General features: G+C 38.8%; 1 protein-coding gene across 3 annotated transcripts in view; it reads right to left on the reverse strand.

The window, feature by feature from the left end:
• CACUL1 (CDK2 associated cullin domain 1) overlaps nucleotides 1–19,927 on the reverse strand; it is a 65,871-nt gene that overhangs the window by 37,910 nt on the left and 8,034 nt on the right. For all 3 annotated transcript variants that reach the window (XM_082407018.1, XM_082407019.1, XM_082407020.1), the window contains exons 2-3: nucleotides 5,548–5,674; nucleotides 4,557–4,659 (exon numbers count right to left, since the gene is read on the reverse strand). In XM_082407018.1, the coding sequence (XP_082263144.1) occupies nucleotides 4,557–4,659; nucleotides 5,548–5,674 (230 nt within the window). The remainder of the gene's footprint in view (nucleotides 1–4,556; nucleotides 4,660–5,547; nucleotides 5,675–19,927) is intronic.

Raw genomic sequence — 19,927 nt, forward strand, 5'->3', positions numbered from 1 at the left:
TAGGAAACATTATTTCATACACTCTTCAGTCCCTCCAACACTGATAATGGCTTTTGATAGAGATAAGTAAGTCACTCTGGGCCATGTAAACTATACACACACCAGTAGCTATTTTAAGATGCCCTTGAGAGATAAGAGGCTGATGCCCTAAAGGTTCAACTCATTGATTTTATCAACCGCAACACTAAATTTCTGATTATCTGCCAAATTCAACTAATCCCACACTCCTGTTTTAGCTCATAATAACAATATTTCATTACTAAAATCAGAGCTGCAACTGCAAACAAAACACTCCACCCAAATAAAACTTTTCTGGCTCATGGGGCCTGGCATACACTCTTGTTCTGTCCCCAGTGAAAACTGCCCTTAAGGTCTCTATAAGGTAGAGATTACACCAAGATTATGCCACATACTTGCAACACTGAATAAATTAATGTACTGGATTAACTGAACAATGAATAAATTCATTGCCTAAGCATCTAGAGACACAAAGATTAGTGGTCATACGAGGCTAATTATGCTACTCTGCCCACTGGTCAAATTTGATGCTGAGCATTCATTCAACTTCTGCTGAGCTGTAACTGTGCCAGGCACTAAGGATAAAAACACAAACAAGCCCTCAAAGGAGGACAGGGCTGTGAGGTGGCCACACGTGGACGCAAAAACAATACAGAGTTGTTATTGCCAAGACGCTAGGAACGCACACAAGAAAAAGTTCCAGTGGCCTTTTTGTTTGTTTGTTTGTTTGAGGGGAGTGCGAGGGTTCTAGGAAGATTTTACACAGGTGGATACAAATGAGTTTAAGCCTGAGAAAAGAATGAAGAAGCATTTGCCAAGCAGGAAGCAAAGAAAAAATATCTTAGAACTGAGCTTAAAGCAACCAGATGTTTCAGTAAAGCCACTTCATTTCAACGTTGAGAAAATTCACAAGATGGTATTAGCATGTTTAATCAAGAGGCACACAGTTGCTGAGTGGCAGAGTTGAGACCAGAGCCCAGGTCCCCATGTTTTTATCCACTTTACCCTGCTATTTAGTAATGGTTCGAGTTTACACTCTTTCACAAAAAAGATCATTTCAAAGTAAGACTTTTTTATAGTCCCGTATTGCTGAACTCAAAGTAGGACATCTATTGAGTCTAAAAACAAGCTAAATTCCCTGGTTTTACATCGTATATTACCTTCACATTTATCAATATGGTTTTTTAAATACTAGCATCAAAAGAGCTATCACCCTTGTCTATGTTATTTTTATAAAAATTATTCCTATTATTAGTATAAAGCAAAAATTCTTTGGTTACCTAATACGCTGTATTAGTAATGGTAGAGAAAACAGGCACTCTGAAACATACAGAACCAGTGGGAGCATATAACTTGGTACAACTTTTGTGAACCACAAAATATGGACATAGTAAATGACATGACAGGCAGACCTCGGAGATACTGCAGGTTCAACTGCAGACCACTGCAATAAAGCAAATATCAATAAATCGAGTCACATGAATTTTTTGTTTCACAGTGCATACAGACGTTATATTTACACTATACTATAGTCTGTTAAGTGTGCAATAGCATTATGTCTAAAAAAAACAATGTACATACCTTAATTTTAAAATACTTTATTGCTAAAAAATGCTAACCGTCATCTGAACCTTCAGCAAGTCACAGCAGTAATATCAAAGATCACTGATCACAAATCACAATAACAAATACAGAAATAATGAAAAAGTTTGAAATATTGCGAGAATTACCAAAATGTGACACAGAGACAAGAAGCAAGCAAATGCCATTGGAAAAATGATGCCGAAAGACTTGCTCAGCACATGGTTGCCTCAAACCTTCAATTTGTAAAAAATGCAATATCTGTGAAGTACAATAAAGCGAAGCACAGTAAAAGTTACAAGATTGATCATTCACTGTAGCACTGTTAGTAACAGCAAAAGACTGGAAGCAACCTAAATATTCATTGATTAAAAAGTGGTTAAATATATTGAGGTACATCAATAAAGCAAGGTACAATGAACTATTATGCATTCCTGATAAAGAATAAAGGAGCTCTGCACACGCTGACAGGGATCACTCTCCAAAACCTCAGAAACTTACTCTCTGAACCTCAGTGACTCTCAAGTATTAGTACCCTGTGCAGCCCATCCTGGGCAAGTAACAGGTTACCTTTGTATTACTGACAATTGATCAAGCAAATTTATGCCAGAGAATGTAGCCAAGTGGCCTTCCAAAACTGCCAATTAGATATGAGCTTGATAACACAGTACTATAGTGCCCTCTAACTTTAAAAAATATCTTACAGTAATATTCTAATTGTAAGAATGAAATGTAGTCGTATAGTGCTTACAAAATTAAGTACAAGAAAAAATTCTACTCAAGCAGAAACTGCAATATGACAAATAACTAGCAAATCACAATTCTATCAGTCAAATTAATGACTCACGTGTGATGGCAAAGCATACGTGTAAAATATATTATAAAATTTCCAATTCACATTTCATAGATAACTTTTATAAGCAGGACGAGTAATTATTTTATCCTTATAATTTGAATTGAACTGGTTCCATTTCTGTTTTAGAATATTTAATATTATTTCAATAATAGCAAAACAGTATTCATAAAACAATCCTTTTTGAGATGCGTTCTTTGTTGATCTAATGAAATCTCTGGTACACTCTGCACCCCAAAGACCACCTAGACTTCAGGTTAAAAAACGAGATCAAACTCGGATTTCTACTAGAAAAGCTTTCACTATCCAACAGAGAGTAAATATTTATAAACATTCATTTGCTATACATTTCATTCAGCAAGTGATGCTTAGTATGCATGAGATACTGGGCAAGGTACTAACAGCACAATAATGAAAACAGACATGCTCCTCTGCCCTCTCAGGACACAATACTGGGGTGGGGAATGTGGGGAAGGAGAACAGCTAAACCAGAAATTACACGATGAACTACCATGATGTACTGGGTGTTACAGAAGCACAGATGAGGGGCTCCCAAACCTGACTTGGGGAACAAGGTATCAGAGAATGTTTCCCAAAACAAATGATGTCTAAGCGGCAGCCTAAATGGTAAGTTCACACTGACTGAAAAAATAAGAGGGCAGAGGAAAAGGAAGAATGTTTCAGGCAGTAAAGTTAACATGGCAAAAGCCAAGATGTGAGATAGTACCTAAAATGTTCAAGGAACTGAAATAAGTTCAGTATGCAGGAGCAGAAAGGTAAGACATCAGGCGCAGAAATAAGCAGGAGTCAGAAAGTGAAAGGCTTCCTAAATCATATTAAGAAATTTAGACTTTATTCTAATAGGAATATGATAATCAGAGCTGTACTTTAGAAACAGTCACTCTGATTGAAACGCAAGATTCTAGTTAGACGTGTTAAGACTAGAGACAGAGCACCAACTAAGATGAGCATTTTAGTAAAACTTGAGATGATGTGGCCTGGGCTGGGTGGTGGCCGAGTGGACAGGAGCCAAGAGAGAAATAGAACATAAGTAGGATTCAGCAGTAAATCAAACATGGGGATTCAGAGAGAGGGTAGAGTCAAGAATTAGTAAGCAAATCATTCAAAGCTACAATGCGCAGATCTTAGGTTTCATCTACGGTTTACATACAATGCCTAGCACTAAATATATTTGTTAAATGAATAAAGATTTTGTATTTAACGGCAAAAAGATGAAGAAAACAATTTACACTAACAACAGGAAAAAGATATATTTGGCTATGATAAACACAGCTCTGGCTATACTTTAAAAAAAAAAACAAAAACACAAGGTAAGTGAGGAGAATATCCAAATATTCTCCAAAATAGCAACCCAGCACTTGCTAGAAACTGTGGATATCTTAGAATTGCTGGAGCACTTCCTAACTGTGGTGTGGACCCTGGTGATCTACTGCTGAGTGACTTTTCTGCACATCTTGTAACTTCTACACCACAACTAAAATGTGATCTGGTCCTGGAATAAACATAGTACCTGACCTTCAAGCACTGGAAACTTTACTGAGGCAGGGAGGGGCAGAGTAGGATCAAGAAGCCAAGTGTTTCCTTAAATAAAATATTTCCTGCAACTTGCCCCAGATTTTACAGCTGGGATGATGTTCATCTGTAGAGGGTTTATCAACAAAATGCTGACTTCAGTTGTTTATATTAGCAAATATTAGAAACTGGTAGGCAAATAACACTTTAAAGATAATAATTTTTAAAAAAGTTCCAGAAAAAAATTAAAATATACACGTTTATAATATAAAAGTCACCAAATACTGAAGTAAACAGAACAAATAAGGTTTTACATAAAAGAAATATTGCATGGTAATAAACAGGATTAAAATCGGAAATACATTTAATCCAAAAATGTCCACAGTTTATGTCAAATTTTCAAATTAATCTATTCCAAAGATAAGACAATTTGATCAATATTTATCTATAAAATATTTATAAATTTATGTCATAATCAAATGAACAAGCCTCCAAAGGTATACTATACAAGCTAATTCCAACCAGTCAGAAAATCCCAAAGAAGCTAAAATCAATACCATAAGTTCTTTACCTGCAGCTCCTTTGAGACTCTTTCTAAGTGATTAGTTATCTTTTTAATCAGATCACTATACATCTGTTCCGAGTGCTGCTGGCATACACATTTATACACACAACTGTGGGGAGGAGGGGAGACAGAAAAACCAAGTTAATGATTTTAAGGTTGAAGCACTTAATTCAACCTAAGGTTAAGGCATACCCTCAATATGTAACCACTGGTCAAACAATTAATTCAGGCCTCAAAAAGTGACCAACTGCAACTCTTAAAACAAAAATTTATCCTGCCCCAATCAGTGTTCATATGGCAGAGACATTATCACCAGCTACAAATAATCTTTTTGAGTATTCTATTAAATTTTTTATCAGTATTAGATAATCTAATATTGGGTGATAATCTGAGAGTCTGACTAAGATAACTACTTATAAGCCAGTTTCTCTCTCGTTTTCATGAATGTCAAAATAAGGAAGAGAGAGTGACAATCAGCAGAAGGTTTCTAACTAACAAAAACGTTTGCTATGTAACCTCTTTGTGCATCACTTGTGTAGAACAGCACAGTTGTCACTTCCTCCTCTTGTGACTGGGCTGATCTCACAACCCACCCCAGTCCTCACTAATTTGCTACTTCCATCTACCAGGAGCTGGGAAACAAAATAACCAAAGATAGTTAAACTTGTGTGCCACAAACATCAGCAGATTAAGCTAACATCTCCCTGTGATACTAAAACTACATATTTTTTGCCTTTTTCACTGACCTCTATAATTTCTGCATTAGGTATGGCAGGTGTGGCAGGCTGAGGTAGGATTAACACTATCTTCATTTGAAAACCAATTCTGAAGCAAAAAGTATAAATCAAACCCCCAATCCACAAGTATGGAACATATAAATAACTTACAGAGCCTTAATGTAGGTATCATATATTATATGCATACATACTGTCATAATTCAAGTGCTGTGAACTTCAATATACCCTCTAAAACCCAAGCAAATTAAATCTTGACTTACCTGTATATCTGTTCATAGGATATGGGGATATAGTCACCAGGACTCTGAGTTAAAAGCTGATCTATGGCACCATCCAATTTTGGCCAGTATGTGCTCTTATAATCTTCAATAGTTATAACATTCATTACTAAAAGTAAAAAGTAAAATTAATATTACTATGTGCCACATGTAAAATAAACACAAATCAATTTTGCATTCTCAAATTCCTCTCACTTACTCTCTGATTTTACATTGACACTCTGTCACCTAAATACAACTCAATTATTATCCCATTTCCAATTTCAAAAAACCCAACCTGGCAAGGGATTTTAAGCAGCCATTAATTATGATTTAAAAAAGAATTACTATGAATCTGTTCATCTTTAAAAATAAAAACAAAACAAGCAATTATCTCTGGGTCCCTTTCCCGGTTTCCGTTATCAGTGGAGAGTTCTTAACACGCACTGACCCTCAAATACACATTGCCAATGATGTGACAAGACGACCTACTCATGAACCACGATGAAGTGCTGGGAAACTATGACCTCCAATCAATCTTTACAGACAGCTCTGGGGAATCAACCTAGGGAATGGACTATGGAAATTAAATTCCAAATGCTACGGTGCTAAAAACTCACAGAGATTTTATGGCACCACCAGTACCTCCTGGACATGACTACAGCTCTTGACTCAGGCTCTCCCTAGCCTACCCTTTAGATAAGCCCAACAGAAAAAAAACGTGGATGAACTGGAGCCTTACATTGAAAAGCGTACCTCATTCCTAATGGCTGGCTCTTATTCCTCCATGATAGATTTAATAAAGCATTTGTAACAGGTTGTCCTAACAACTGTGAAATCCAGGGGTGATGGGTGCTTCACAACAATGAAATGCTAATGTTAAGAAGAGCTACCCAAAGCACCTAAGATACCCTGTGTCGTATGAACCATGGTAGGAGCTAACAACTACTAGATCAGCCATTTTACTGTTTATTTTTATCAGAAACTCAAGAGCAGAAGGTTGGCTTCCCCGAGAGCACACAGCTAATCACTGGCAGAGGCACCAGGCAAAGCAGAGCCTTGACCTCGCATCTTTCTATCACATTACTCATTTCCAAATTTTAGTCATTCAGGTTCAAGACGTTTCTCATATCTATGTGCCACCTATATCATGTTTGTTCAATATTTTCTTTAAATCAGTTCACTTGTTTTTTTTTTTTTGCTTAAATATACTTAAAGGACACTTGAGGAGTGAACTATTGATTTACACAACACAGAATAATCTTAAATGTATTCTGCTAAATCAAAGAATCAGACCAAAAAAGGCTACATATGGTAAGACTCTCTCTTATTTATAAAGGCATAACTATAGGGAGGAAAACACATCAGTGGTTGCCAGGGACTGGAAGGTGGAAAGAAGGACTGTCTGCAAAGGGGAAGCAGGAAGGAATTTTTAAGACAATGGACTCTTTTGTATGGAACCGCGGTAGCGGATACACCACTCCATGCATTTATCAAAACCAACAGAACTATACACTATAAAAAGTACATTCACTGTATGAAAGAAAAAAAAAAAATTTCACCCAGGATGTAGTGGTAAAGATGGAATGGCAAACTGTGGCAAATGAATCTAATTTACAAATGAATCACATAACCCACACTAAAAAAAAAAAAAAAAAAAAAAAAAAAATAGGGAAGAAAATGGAGAAGAAAGGAACGTTTTGACTACATATAAGGCTAAAAACAAAAAGAACTGTACATGCGTGTGCACACACAGGCACATACACAAAAGGTAGAAGGAGGCCAGATGCTGGAGGGCCTTATGGGCAATGGAAAGACTTCGCCTTTCACTCTAAGATGAGGACATGTGGAAGGTTTTGAGCAGACAGTGATGTAATCTGACTTTGATTTTCTATGGATCATTCCAGCTTCTGTACTAGCAATAAACTAAGTTAGAAGGCTGTGAGATGATGGGGGATTGGAGCAGGTGGTAGCAGTGAGGGCAAGAGGAGAGGTCAGATTTTGAATATATTTTAAGGTAGAGCCAACAAGATTTGCTGATGGTTTGGATGTGAGATGTGAGAGAAGGGTCAAGGATGACTCTGAAGTTTTTAGCCTTCAGCACCGAAGGATGGGGTTGCCGTTGACTAAGATGAGGAGGATGTAGGAGAAGCTTAGCACGTCTGGGAGTGAAGCTGAAACTGTTGGTACCCCACCCATTTACAGTGATCCACAAAGGCCACTGTCAACACCTACCATTATTTGCCAGTGTTCTCTCTGGCTGCCGGGGTTGCTCTGCCTGAAGGAGAGGTAGGTTGGAAGTTCTAGAGAATTAACACCCCCAGGAGCCACCATCAGGTAACGACTAATGAGAACTCAGTGCAAATACCCAGCGTCTCCCTTTACTCTGGGTGAGTATGCACTGACTCCCAAGTCCCCACTGGGACTCCCTCCAGTCCCGCAGCGCTGCCTTCTTTACGGCGTCCTTACCATCCCTGTCTCTGTCTCCACACTCCTGCAGGTGCTTCCTAGAATCACCCCCTTGTGCATAAAACTACTCGCACTTAAAGTAAGAATTGATCAAAAACAGAAAAGTAGTGTCATTTGCAATACAGAAATAAACACAGTGTTATTAAATTCTAGCTAGGTCCTACTGCCTTTAAAGGTTCTGAGTGAAGCTTGCTTTCCCTGTGAATAAAGGAGATCGGCAGATGCTGAGAAGTGTTACACACTAGCTCCAAAATATCACCTTTCTGCTTTCAGAAGGATTTAAAAAAATAAAATAAAATTTTTTTTTAAAAATAACTGAAAAACAAAGAACTTTCTCACTATGTGATTCTAGGTTATTGAACCTCCTATCAAGTGTTTATCACCTAAACCACATCATACACCTGCTCTACGCCAAATGCTGGGAATTAAGGAACGTAAGTGACAAGCTCAGAAAGAAAACTTTAAGTACTGAAAGCCAAGAATGAACACACCAACCCCATGGGTTCCTGGACCGCTCGGTTCAATTAACTCCACCCTGCGCTGAAGGTGGGGAGACACCTTCTTTCCAAGCACACGTTTCACACTTCGGCAAATCTCCAAGTCAAAGATATGACAGAGGAAAAAGAACCTAAGGTGTGAAGTCCCGCAGCTGTAAGGACAGAATGAAGTTCCACAGAAGCAATGATTTCTGATACCTCTCAGGTGTCTTTCATGTGGCATTAAAAAAAAAACAAAAAAACAAAAACTGCTCTGGTTTTAAATATCTTTGAAAACAGACTTTCAAACCAAAACGAAAAAGGCACAAGTCACAGTAGAAAATCTTAAATCCTAACTAAGCATCTAAAAAGAAGCTATATCTATTTCCACATATATTTTGCTTGAAAAACAACAGAAAACCAATTTGCTTACATGCTAGCTATTACGGAGTGAATGTTTGTGTCCCCCCAAGACCCCTGTGTTGAAATCCTAACCCCCAATGTGATGGCATTAGGAGGTGGAGCCTTTGGGAGGTGTTTAGGTCATGGGGTGGAGCCCTCACATGAATGGATTTAGAGTCTCTAGAGAACTCCCTCACCCTTCTGCCATGTGAGGACCCAGTGAGAAGATGGCCTTCTATGAACCAGGAAGCAGGCTCTCTCACCAGACTCTGAATCTGCCAGCGTCTTGATCTTAGACTTCTCATCCTCCAAAAGTGTGAGAGATAAATAAGCCACCCAGTCTATGACAGTCTGGTACAGCAGCATGAACAGACTTAAGACACTGGCTAACATGACTTTCTTCTCAGGAGCCACCCAATCTTCACCATAGTAGCAAAGGAAAGCAGAATACAGAGAAGCATCTGCAGAGCTACAGGGAGTTTGAAGAATGAGCACTAGTTGGTATTCATACACTTAGCCAAAGATTAGGAAGGTTTTTCATACCAATCTGTGGTCAACACTTAAAATGACAATCCAGAAAATTTTAAGATATTGAATTCCGTGCTAATCTCAACCCAATCTCTGACTTAAAACAAACAAAATATATTAGCTGTTTGGTTTATCTAACATTTGACACGCACAGCCTCAAAGTGTGTGTGTATGTGTGTGTGTGTGTGTGTGTGTGTGTGTGTGTGTGCGTGCGTGCAGTCCTGAATTCTAAAACTAGATCCTCTAGCTAGAGAAATGTAATCAATCGCTTTCAACTTTGCCCACAGAAACGTTCAGACTAACCAAAAAAAATATGAAACATGGAACCTAAACAAAAATGAAATTACCATTAAATAACTAAATTTTATCTAGGTTAGATTTTCCAGCTTGAAAAAAATGCACTATTTTTTAAACTGTTTAAAGAAGGTATTCTAAACTCAAATGCCTACAAGGCCCAGGCCATTAACATAAATGAGTAAAACAGGCCTGGTATAAGAATAAAAAAGAGCAGTGAGCATTTCAATGAGCTGGAGAATGCATATGCCCTCTAGAGACATTCAAGTTCACAAAATGTAAAAACCCTCAGGTTGCCCTCAAAACATCACGCCACAAGGCTTAAACCTTGAAACTCATAAAATAACAAGCTCACATAGCCTCAGTTCTATTGAGAAAGTACTACAACTGACCTTTACTAAAATAAAGTGAAATAAAATCTAAAACACATGGAATAGCTGGAATCTAAGGTTCAGGAAATACTATCAGGTTGCTAATAAATGAGAAACTATTAGGGATATGTAATTCATACCAGGCAGGAATAAATATGTTCAACTCTCATACTTGGTTATCCAAGTAACTTATCAACACTTGACATATTATGTGTTTATTATCAATCTTCCTCAAACTAGACATAAGCCCCTTGGAGAAGGAATTCAGCGCTAGAGCCCCAACTCCAAACTATCATATGATTTGGTATTCAATAATGTATGTGAAGTAAATTAATTTAATGGAAGTCAAAATAAATGTTTAATATAAAAACAGTCCAAGGCATACTACTTATTAGTAGCTCTGGAATTAAAAATTGAAGTGCATTTGGTTTCACACGGGCTAAAGCAAACCAGGTAAGCCCTACCAGATATTCCTTTTGAGTTTTTTTCTTGTTACTTGTTTGTAAGGGGAGGATATACTCAGCAACTACAGCAGGTATTATTAATTCATCCTTGGTCTACTGCGAAGACTGGCCACTACCTTCTATCAGTGGCTCTCAAAATCTGATACCAGAGCAGCATCAGCATCACCTGGAAACTTGTTAACTTAATGTAAATGCAACCTGCCAGGCCCCAACCCAGACTCACGGAGTCAGAAAAGTGGGGAGCGTGTAACACATGATACAGAAATCCATTTGAGCCCTCCAGGTGACTCTTATGCCTGCTACTTTGAGAACCACTGCCTAATGCTCCTACTCAAGCTCAGGACAGCCAAGGGTCACAGTGCTCCTCTGTTCTCAATTGCTAGCACATGGTTGTTGGTTCCGAACAACTCAAACTGGAGAGTCAAATAAAGGTGTAAATGTAGCACAGAAAAAAATTTAAAGGGCAGCTAGGAACTGTTTTATGTCAAAAAAGCATTAAAGTTCTACTCTTCCATGTCCCTTCTCCCCACCAAAAAGGCCACTTTCATTAAGAATTGGCTCCTTAAGAAGAATACAGCATTGGCAATTATGAAATAAATGATTAAGCCAAATTAAACAGGCTAAATTGTGTCTCAAACATAGTGGCCTTTTAGATTAATTGTACTAATTACAATTAGATAATCTGACAAATGGACTAGGAGAAAAAAGCTCTGGGCTTTGCTTTTAACTCTGGCTAGGGTATGTGATCTAAGAGAAAAATTACGACTTCTTGTTGTCACAGCAAGCCCATCTATCAATAACAGTCTTGTAAATCTGTGTGGTCCAAAACATTACCACCTGGTAGAATATTATTCTCCCTCCAGCACAAGGGGATGTCTGAAATCTTTCAAGTAATGGACAGAGAGAAGCTGAAGGCCAAGAACAAGGCCTGCAGAATGGGGAGAAGCCTTTGGGAATAAAGAAAAAGATCAGTCAGGGTGGAAGAGAATCAGAATCAGAACAAGGTTGTGTAGTCTAACAAATAAATGGAGTTTTACTCTTTATTAAAAAAAACAAAATCCCAGTTACTTATTTCTCTCAAAAGGAAAATAATTTGATCCTGGCAAAGGAAAGAGTAATACTTAGCTGCTCCTAAGAGAACTGCCAAGTTGGGGAAAAAAAAAGTAATAGAAGTGACCAAATCCTTTAAAGATCCTTTTCCATATTAGGAGGAAAAAAACAAAAGCTGTGCCAGCTACTCAGGTATATTTTGATTCGCCAGTAAAAGATGATAGCTAACGTTAAGTCCTAATGAAGCAACTGTTTCTGAAGTAAGCTAAAAACTTTTTAAAGTTATATGCTCTATGGGGAGTTTCTAAGTTTTAAGTTCTAAATTGCATGTGTTTGGGAAGTTTCTAAGTTATAGGGTTTGGGGTTTAGGGTTACATTTATATAAACAAATAACTACATAACATTTTGGTCCAGATAAGGCTTATAACATACGAACTATATGAAACCATATAACCTGCTTTGCCTTGTTTCAAATGACATGTTTCTTTCCCCCAAACACTGAAAAACTTGTATAGAAAACACACTCCATTGTTGTTTTACTGCTTAGAAATAGACACATTTCTCAAATTGAGGAAAAAACAGAACAGTAGAAACTTCCTTCATCACTACTATCTTAAAAACAGAAAGTAGCTGCAGGGGCCTACCAGCAAGATTGAAATCTATCATACATTATTTTAGAATAGTTACTGCACAACATTATTCTATAATTACAACATCACACTTGAGCCTGTGACACAGTTCTCACTATGAACATGTTATGAAAGTACATATATGAAAAGGTCAAGTGCTATCAAAACATCCATTATGGCTCCAACTCCAACTAATCCAAAATCTCATAATATTCAAATAGAAAGTATCTGCTCAATTGTGATTACATATGTGCAAACCATGCTAACTGCACATCTGCCATAGGTTTAAAATTCTGTTTTTCCTGCAAGATTTAAACAAGTCAAACTCTCCATGGCATTAAGACCAGGAAAGTAACTCTGAAGTAGTAGCATAAGGCAGTGTGTGCTGAGGTGGAAACACCAATAGGTGAGCTAATCTTGCCCTGCAGGACCCTGAGAAGTTCAGGACCTAAGGACAGGATACAATGAGCGAGGTTTAGAGGCAGAGAGTTGGTGGCTGGAGTGGGAAGGGTGAAGATTGGCTGCAAGTCTGTAGACTAAACAGTAAAAAAAGAAAAGAGTTATTCTGCACAGAAACTGAAAGGTAAAAGCTTGGGACTCCAGGACAGATACATGGTGGGTGGGTGGGAAGCACAGGGCTGGCAGATTTAAGTCAAAAGTCAAAATAAGAAACGTTCAAACATCTAACCCTGCTCCTTTTCTTTAATTCTAGAATGCCATCGGCCAGGAGAAGTGTCTTTACTTCCTGCCCCACCTACCCAACCGTACCATTCTCCCAGAAAGGAAGAAGATCCTTCCCTAGAGAAACGGAACAGTCCCAAAGAAAAGACATTCACATACTATTTGGCAGTTCCCCAAGAAACAGCAGCTTTGCATCCAATTAACCCCAAGTGAAGCCCAACACTTACACTTGGCAAGGTCCCTCGTAAACAGAGAACTACCAAGTAGCCTTTTTCACTTTTAAATACGAATAGACAGCTAAGGATCACCAAAATTTGCAAAGTCTCAGACATCAGAGATCAAAACAAACAAAAATTGCAAAGATAAAAGCAAAGATAACTAAAAGAACAAAAGAAAACTTTTTTAAAAACCCAATAATTACTATGCTGAGAAGATAAAAATTAGTAACAGTAATGAAAAAGGAGAATTCCAAATGGTCTTCAAATTAAAAATATAGCCATTGTTAAAAATCCAAAAGAAGGGCTTCCCTGGTGGCGCAGTGGTCGGGAATCTGCCTGCCAATGCAGGAGACACGGGTTCGAGCCCTAGTCCAGGAAGATCCCACATGCCACAAAGCAGCTAAACCCATTCGCTACAACTACTGAAGTCCACGCATCCTAGAGCCCGTGCTCTGAAGCGGGAGAAGCCTGCGCAATGAGAAGCCTGTGCACCATAAGGAAGAGTAGCCCCTGCTCGATGCAACTAGAGAAAGCCCGCATGCAGCGACGAAGACCCAACACAGCCATAAATAAATAAATAAATGAATAAATAAATAAATAAATAAAAGCATTTATCTCATCATAAATGTCTTTATCATAAAAAAAATCCAAAAGAAAAAAGTAAACATCTAGAAACTCTCCCAGAACATTAAGAGAAATAGAATATTCTAAAAAATAGTTAACAGACTTAGAAGATCAAAACAGGAAATTCAACATTGGACTACCAATAATTCCAGAGAAAAGGGAGAAGAGAGAAAACGTAAAGGGAGAAAAACACTGACTCATTAACCTAAGAAAACATCCCAATAATTTTCCAAAGGGAAAAAAAGATCACATACTAAATAACAAGAATAAAAATGGCACCTGAATTCTCCACTGTAACACTGCAAGCTTAAAGTCAATGAAGCAACACTTTGAAAATTATTTAGGGGGCTTCCCTGGTGGCGCAGCAATTGAGAATCCTCCTGCCAATGCAGGGGACACGGGTTCGAGCCCTGGTCCCGGAGGATTCCACATGCTGCAGAGCAACTAAGCCCATGCACTGCAACTAGTGAGCCTGCGCTCTGGAACCCGCGAGCCACAACTACTGAGCCCATGTCCCACAACTACTGAAGCCTGCGTGCCTAGAGCCAGTGCTCCACAACAAGAGAAGCCAACGCAGTGAGAGGCCCACGCACCGCAGTGAAGAGTGGTCCCCACTCGCTGCAACGCACAGCAATGAAGACCCAACGCAGCCAAAAATAAATAAAACTAAAAAAAAAAATTATTTAGGTAAGAATTCTATACCCAAACAGTCAATCAAGTGAGCATTTTTATATAGTCAAGACCTGATATTATTATCCATACACATTTTCCCAACAGACTGCCAGCAGATATGTTCTGTACATACACACACATACATGGGAACACACCAGTAAAAAGAAAGACATGAAGTGAAGTGGTCAAGACGGCAGAGTAGGAAAACCCTGAACTCACTCCTCCTCCCATGGATACACCAAAATTACAGCTACTTACAGAGCAACTATCTACGACAACGGCCTAAAAACTAGCAGAAAAGATATTCCACAACTGCACACCTAAACAAGGAACCACAACGAGCTGAGTAAGAGGGGTTGAGACGCGGTATTATCAGGACTCACAACTCCAGGTCAGCGATCCACAAATGGGAGCAATATCACAATCAAAGAGGTTCTCCCCAAGGACTGAGGATTCTTTCTGAGCCCCACATCAGGCTCCCCTGCCCAGGGTTCCTGCATCAGAAAGATGAGCCCCCAGAACATCTGACTTTGAAAACCAGCAGGGCTTATGTCCAGGAGAGCCAGAGAGCTGTAGGAAACAGACTCTGCTCTTAAAGGGCATACGTTAAATATCACACACTTCAAATCTCAGCACAGAGGCAGTAAATTGAAAGGAGCCTGGGTGAGACCCATTTGCTGATCTTGGATAGCCTCCTGGTGAGGCAGGAGGCAACTGGAACTCCCCCTGGGGATGGAGATGCTGGCAGTAGCCATTTTGGGGAGCTCGTTCTACCAAGATAACACAGCACTGGCAAGTGACATTTTGGAATCCTCCCCCTAGATTATTAGCACTGGGGGCTTACCCGCCCACCAGCAGGCCAGCCGCAGCCCCAGGGCCAGGCAGACAGCTGGGAAGCCTACCCCGCCCTCCAGCAGCCCTGCAGCCACTGCATGAGGCAGGGCCTCACAGCCAGGCTGGGGGCCAGCCCCGCCTACCAGCACACCCACCATAGCAGCCCTGCCACAAAAGAAGGGCACAGGCAGCCCTACGGGGGCACCCCTTGAGCATATAGCTCTGGTGACCAGAAGGGAGTGTGCTACTGGAACCCATTGGATGTCTCCTACATGAGGCCACTTCTCTAAAATTGGGAAATGTAACCAACCTAACACAGAAAACTGGGCAAAATGAGCAGACAGAGGAACATGCCCCAAACAAAGAAACAAGACAAAACCTCAGAAAAAGAACTAAACGAAGTGGAGACAGGCAATCTACTCAACAAAGAGTTCAAGGTAATGATCATAAAGATGCTCCCTAGCTCAGAAGAATGGATGAACATGGTGAGAATTTCAACAAATAGTTGGAAAATACTGAGAACCAAACAGAGCTGAAGAATACAATTAACTAAAATTAAAATTACACTAGAAGGAATCAACAGTAGATTAGATGACACAGAGTAACAGACTGTGATCTGGAAGACAGTAGTAGAAATCACCCAAGTTGAACAGAAAAAGAGAAAAAATAATTTTTAAAAATGAGGATAATTTAAGAGACCTCTGGTACAACATCAAGCATATTAACTTTACAGGGGTCTCAGAAGGAGAAGAAAGAGGAAAAGAACTTATTTGAAGAAATAATAGCTAAAAACTTCCCTATCCTGGGGAAGGAAACAGACATCCAATTCCAAGAAGCACAGAGACTCCCAAACAAGTTGAACTCAAACAAGTCCACGTTAAGACACATAATAATTAAAATTGCAAAATTAAAGATAAAGAGAGAATCTTAAAAGCAGAAGAGAAAAGCAACTAGTTACATACAAGGGAACTCCCATAAAGACTCACAGCTGACTTCTCAGCAGAAACTTTGCAGGCCAGAAGCGAATGGCATGATATTTGCAAAGTGATGAAAGAAAAAACTTACAACCAAAAATACTCTACCTGACAAGGGTATCATTCAGATTTGAAGGCGAGATAAAGAGTTTTACAGACAAGCAAAAGCTAAGAGTTCAGCGCCACTAAACCAGCTTTACAAGAAATGATAAAGGGCTTCTCTAAGCAGAAAAGGCCACAACTCAAAATATGAAAATTGTGAAAGGAAAAATGTCACTAGTAAAGATGAACATATAGTAAAGGTAGTAGATCAGCCACTTATAAAGTTAGTAGGAAGGTTAAAAGACAAAAGTAGTAAAATCATCTAAAACCACAATAAATAGTTCAGGGATATACAAAACAAAAAGATGGAAAATACATCAAAAACATTCAACATGATGGGGGGAATAAAAATGTATCGTTGTTAGAAGGCATTCAAACTTAAGAGATCATCAACTGAAAACAATCACATATGTATATATGTTGTACCATATATACAGCTTAAGATACGTGGTCAATAATATTGTAATAACTTTGTATGGGGAGAGACGGTTACTAGATTTATTGTGGTGAACATTTCATGATGTATGCAAATGTCAAATCACTATGCAGTACACCTGAAGCTAACATAATATTGTACATCAACTATATTTCAACTTTTAACAAAACTTCTAATAAATAAATAAATAAAAAGGAAGACATCAAGTAACAATCATTCCACCTGTTGGGAAGTCCATGAGTGGCAACTGTGGGCCCTAAGAAATAGACAGGAACAAGAAGATTAACAGCTCCACAAGCAGACAAAAAGAAAATACTGATTAACTGAGCATTTCAAAGACACCAGTGACAGGTATATGGTGGATGTGATAAAGATGCTGAAAAACTTTAAGAATCAGTTTTTCAAAAACTATGCAAGTATAAACAAGGCAACTTAACAGCAGAGTTCTATGTGAAAGAAAATGTAATCTGAGTACACTCCTGGCCCTTCAGTGAATATTTAGTTGTAATGTAAATATGGTTTATTTTGAACCAAAAATTGTGGTATTTAAAGAATTAAAGAGGTAAGGTGTGTAGAGGTATAAGAGAACTAAAACATCGTGGAAATAACAGGTCAACAGGTAACATAAAACTAACTAATTAATCAATAACAACATTAACACACTGAAATGTGTGGATAAATACCAGAAGAGACAACTAAATGAATTAAAAATAATTGACTCTGGCTCACAGGTCCAGGAATGGGAAGGAACAAGGGAAGGAATCACTGATTTTCATTATATATCTTTTCATACAGTTTAAGTTTTTAAAGTATAAGCCTATATAAAAGCAAAGTTCTGTGTTGTTTTGTTCTAAGGCCAAAGAGTTTGGTGAAACTCAAATCCTCAGAAAGGGAAAAACAAATCTGGTGAAACCAGATTTTTGTTTCAGTACTTCCAATATTCTAAGGCACATGAAATGAGAAAGCTCATTTACCCACTGCCTACTGGACCTCTCCACCCAAATGTTCCACAGATAACTTAAAAAAGACACACACCCCTACCTATACGCCTACCAAATCCTTATCCTCCCTTCTTCCCACCCAAATTTTACAGACTGTAGTCCCCAAATGTTTCCAAAGTCGGAAAGCACCTCTCTTCCAATGCTTTATTTGTTCAGGCTGTCATCTCTTGCCTAGACTACAATAATTAAACCCCCTAACCAGTCTCTATGCCTCCATTCTCTCTCCTTTCTAATCTATATTAACATGCTAAGACAAATTTTACCAAGTTGACTCCCTTAATTTACTTCAGTGGCCCCTATTCCTGCAGAAGAAAATCCCACCTCTAACCTGGCATGCCCTTCGCATCTAGACCTTTCTATCGATCTAGGTTTAATTTGTGCCACTCCCTCCTCACACCCTATGTTCCTACAATAATTTCAACTCTGGGTCTTCCACACAGGCTTCTCCCTCTGCAAAGGAAGTCTCTTCAAGTCCAACCCTGCCACCTCAGTCCTCCTAACAAACTTTTATTCATTTTCAAAGATTCTTTTTCCCTCTATGCTACCATGTACATACATAACTTTACCACAGCATTTAATTATAATGTATCACAATCATCTGTCCATCAACCACCACACTAAACTCTGTCTCATTCATCACCAGAGGCTAAAATATTACCTCGGCATACAGAAGACGATACCTAAGTATCTGTTTGGATAAAATGCCATTCTAGTCAGCACACCTGCAACTACAAATTACTTATCTATACTCTTAACTACAGAGGTTAATAGCCAAACAACTACAAAAGTAGGAAGAAAAATGGAAGGCCAGTTTGCTCTGCCAAGGCATATTATAAAAGAATATCCACAATCATTTTTTATATAGCATTTAACAGTTCACAACGTGATTATATATGGTCTGCGGCTTACAGAGTTACAGTTTAAAGAGAAAGTAAACAGCATTCATTTTCTTTAGGGATTTGGGACTGGGCCTTACATAAACATTACAATGGCTTTCTCTTACAGTTTCATCACCGTCACTTTGTGCAATTCATGTCAAAAAACGGCAAGATAAGATCCCCAATGAGATCCTGAAATTTGGACAATCGATCGATACCATAGTGATGCTTGCTGCAGCACAACCCCACTAAGCTGGAAGGCAAGATACCAAATAACCACCGCGGATGCTGCGAACAGTGCATATTTTAAGGCCTGAATACATTAACTGATCCACTTGTAAAAGAATCAACCAATCTGGAAACTGGCAGATAGGACCTGATCAAGTAGAGCAGCTTTATTTAGGATTTACTAAAATCAGTTAACACTTTCACTAAATTCAAAAGTCAATTTTAACATACTTCTGAGTCATTAATTTAAAAAAAAGAATAATTTCATTGAGTTCAGTTAAAAAATACTGTGAAGCTTTTATTCATCTGGAGAAGCTTTTGGTGCACTGGATTCATAATTATCCTGAGATCATGGCACAGTACCATCAGTCAAGGGAAGATCCCACCCACCCCCCTCCCTCCTTCCATCCAGCCATTCAGTGCCTTTTATCCTCACGCTCCAGTCCCACCTGCCCCAACACGTTCAGACAGGGAACCATTCTAGCTTGTTTAATATATCTGGAATGTAAACAGATGTGACATATGCTACATCTGAGCAGAGGCTTTAAAAGCCATTGTGTGTTGCTGTCCACTCTCTTCTCTTTGTCTCTGCCAAGAGTGACAGGACCCAGAAAAGAGCTGCGCTTCAGAATGAGATGACATGTGAAAAGCCACAACCAACTGTCAGCCACTAACATAACATGAGCAAGAAATAAGCCTTTGTTGGTCCATAAGCTCCTGAAATTTGGGGGTAATTATCAAGCTGACTAATGTGCAATGAAAAACTAAACTAAATAATTACTTCCCAAATTACATTCCATCAATGAGATACATTTGAATGCGATTTGCAAGGCCAAAGGGAGGCAAAGGACAGATCATTGCTGCTGGTGGTTCTGGCAAGTAAGGTTAGAGACGTCAGAATTCGTGGCAGCCGAACTCCAAGTTCCAGTGTCTGGTCACCAACTTCAAGGATGAGGGAGGCAAGTGTGACGATGTAAGAAAGGCGGTAGTGGCAGCAGCAGCCTGCCCTCTGGAATGCAGCTTTAGTCGGGCAGCCTCGCTGACTTCATACC

The sequence above is a fragment of the Balaenoptera borealis genome, assembly GCF_965194805.1.
Source record: "Balaenoptera borealis genome assembly, chromosome: 10".
In the NCBI taxonomy this organism is placed as follows: domain Eukaryota; kingdom Metazoa; phylum Chordata; class Mammalia; order Artiodactyla; family Balaenopteridae; genus Balaenoptera; species Balaenoptera borealis.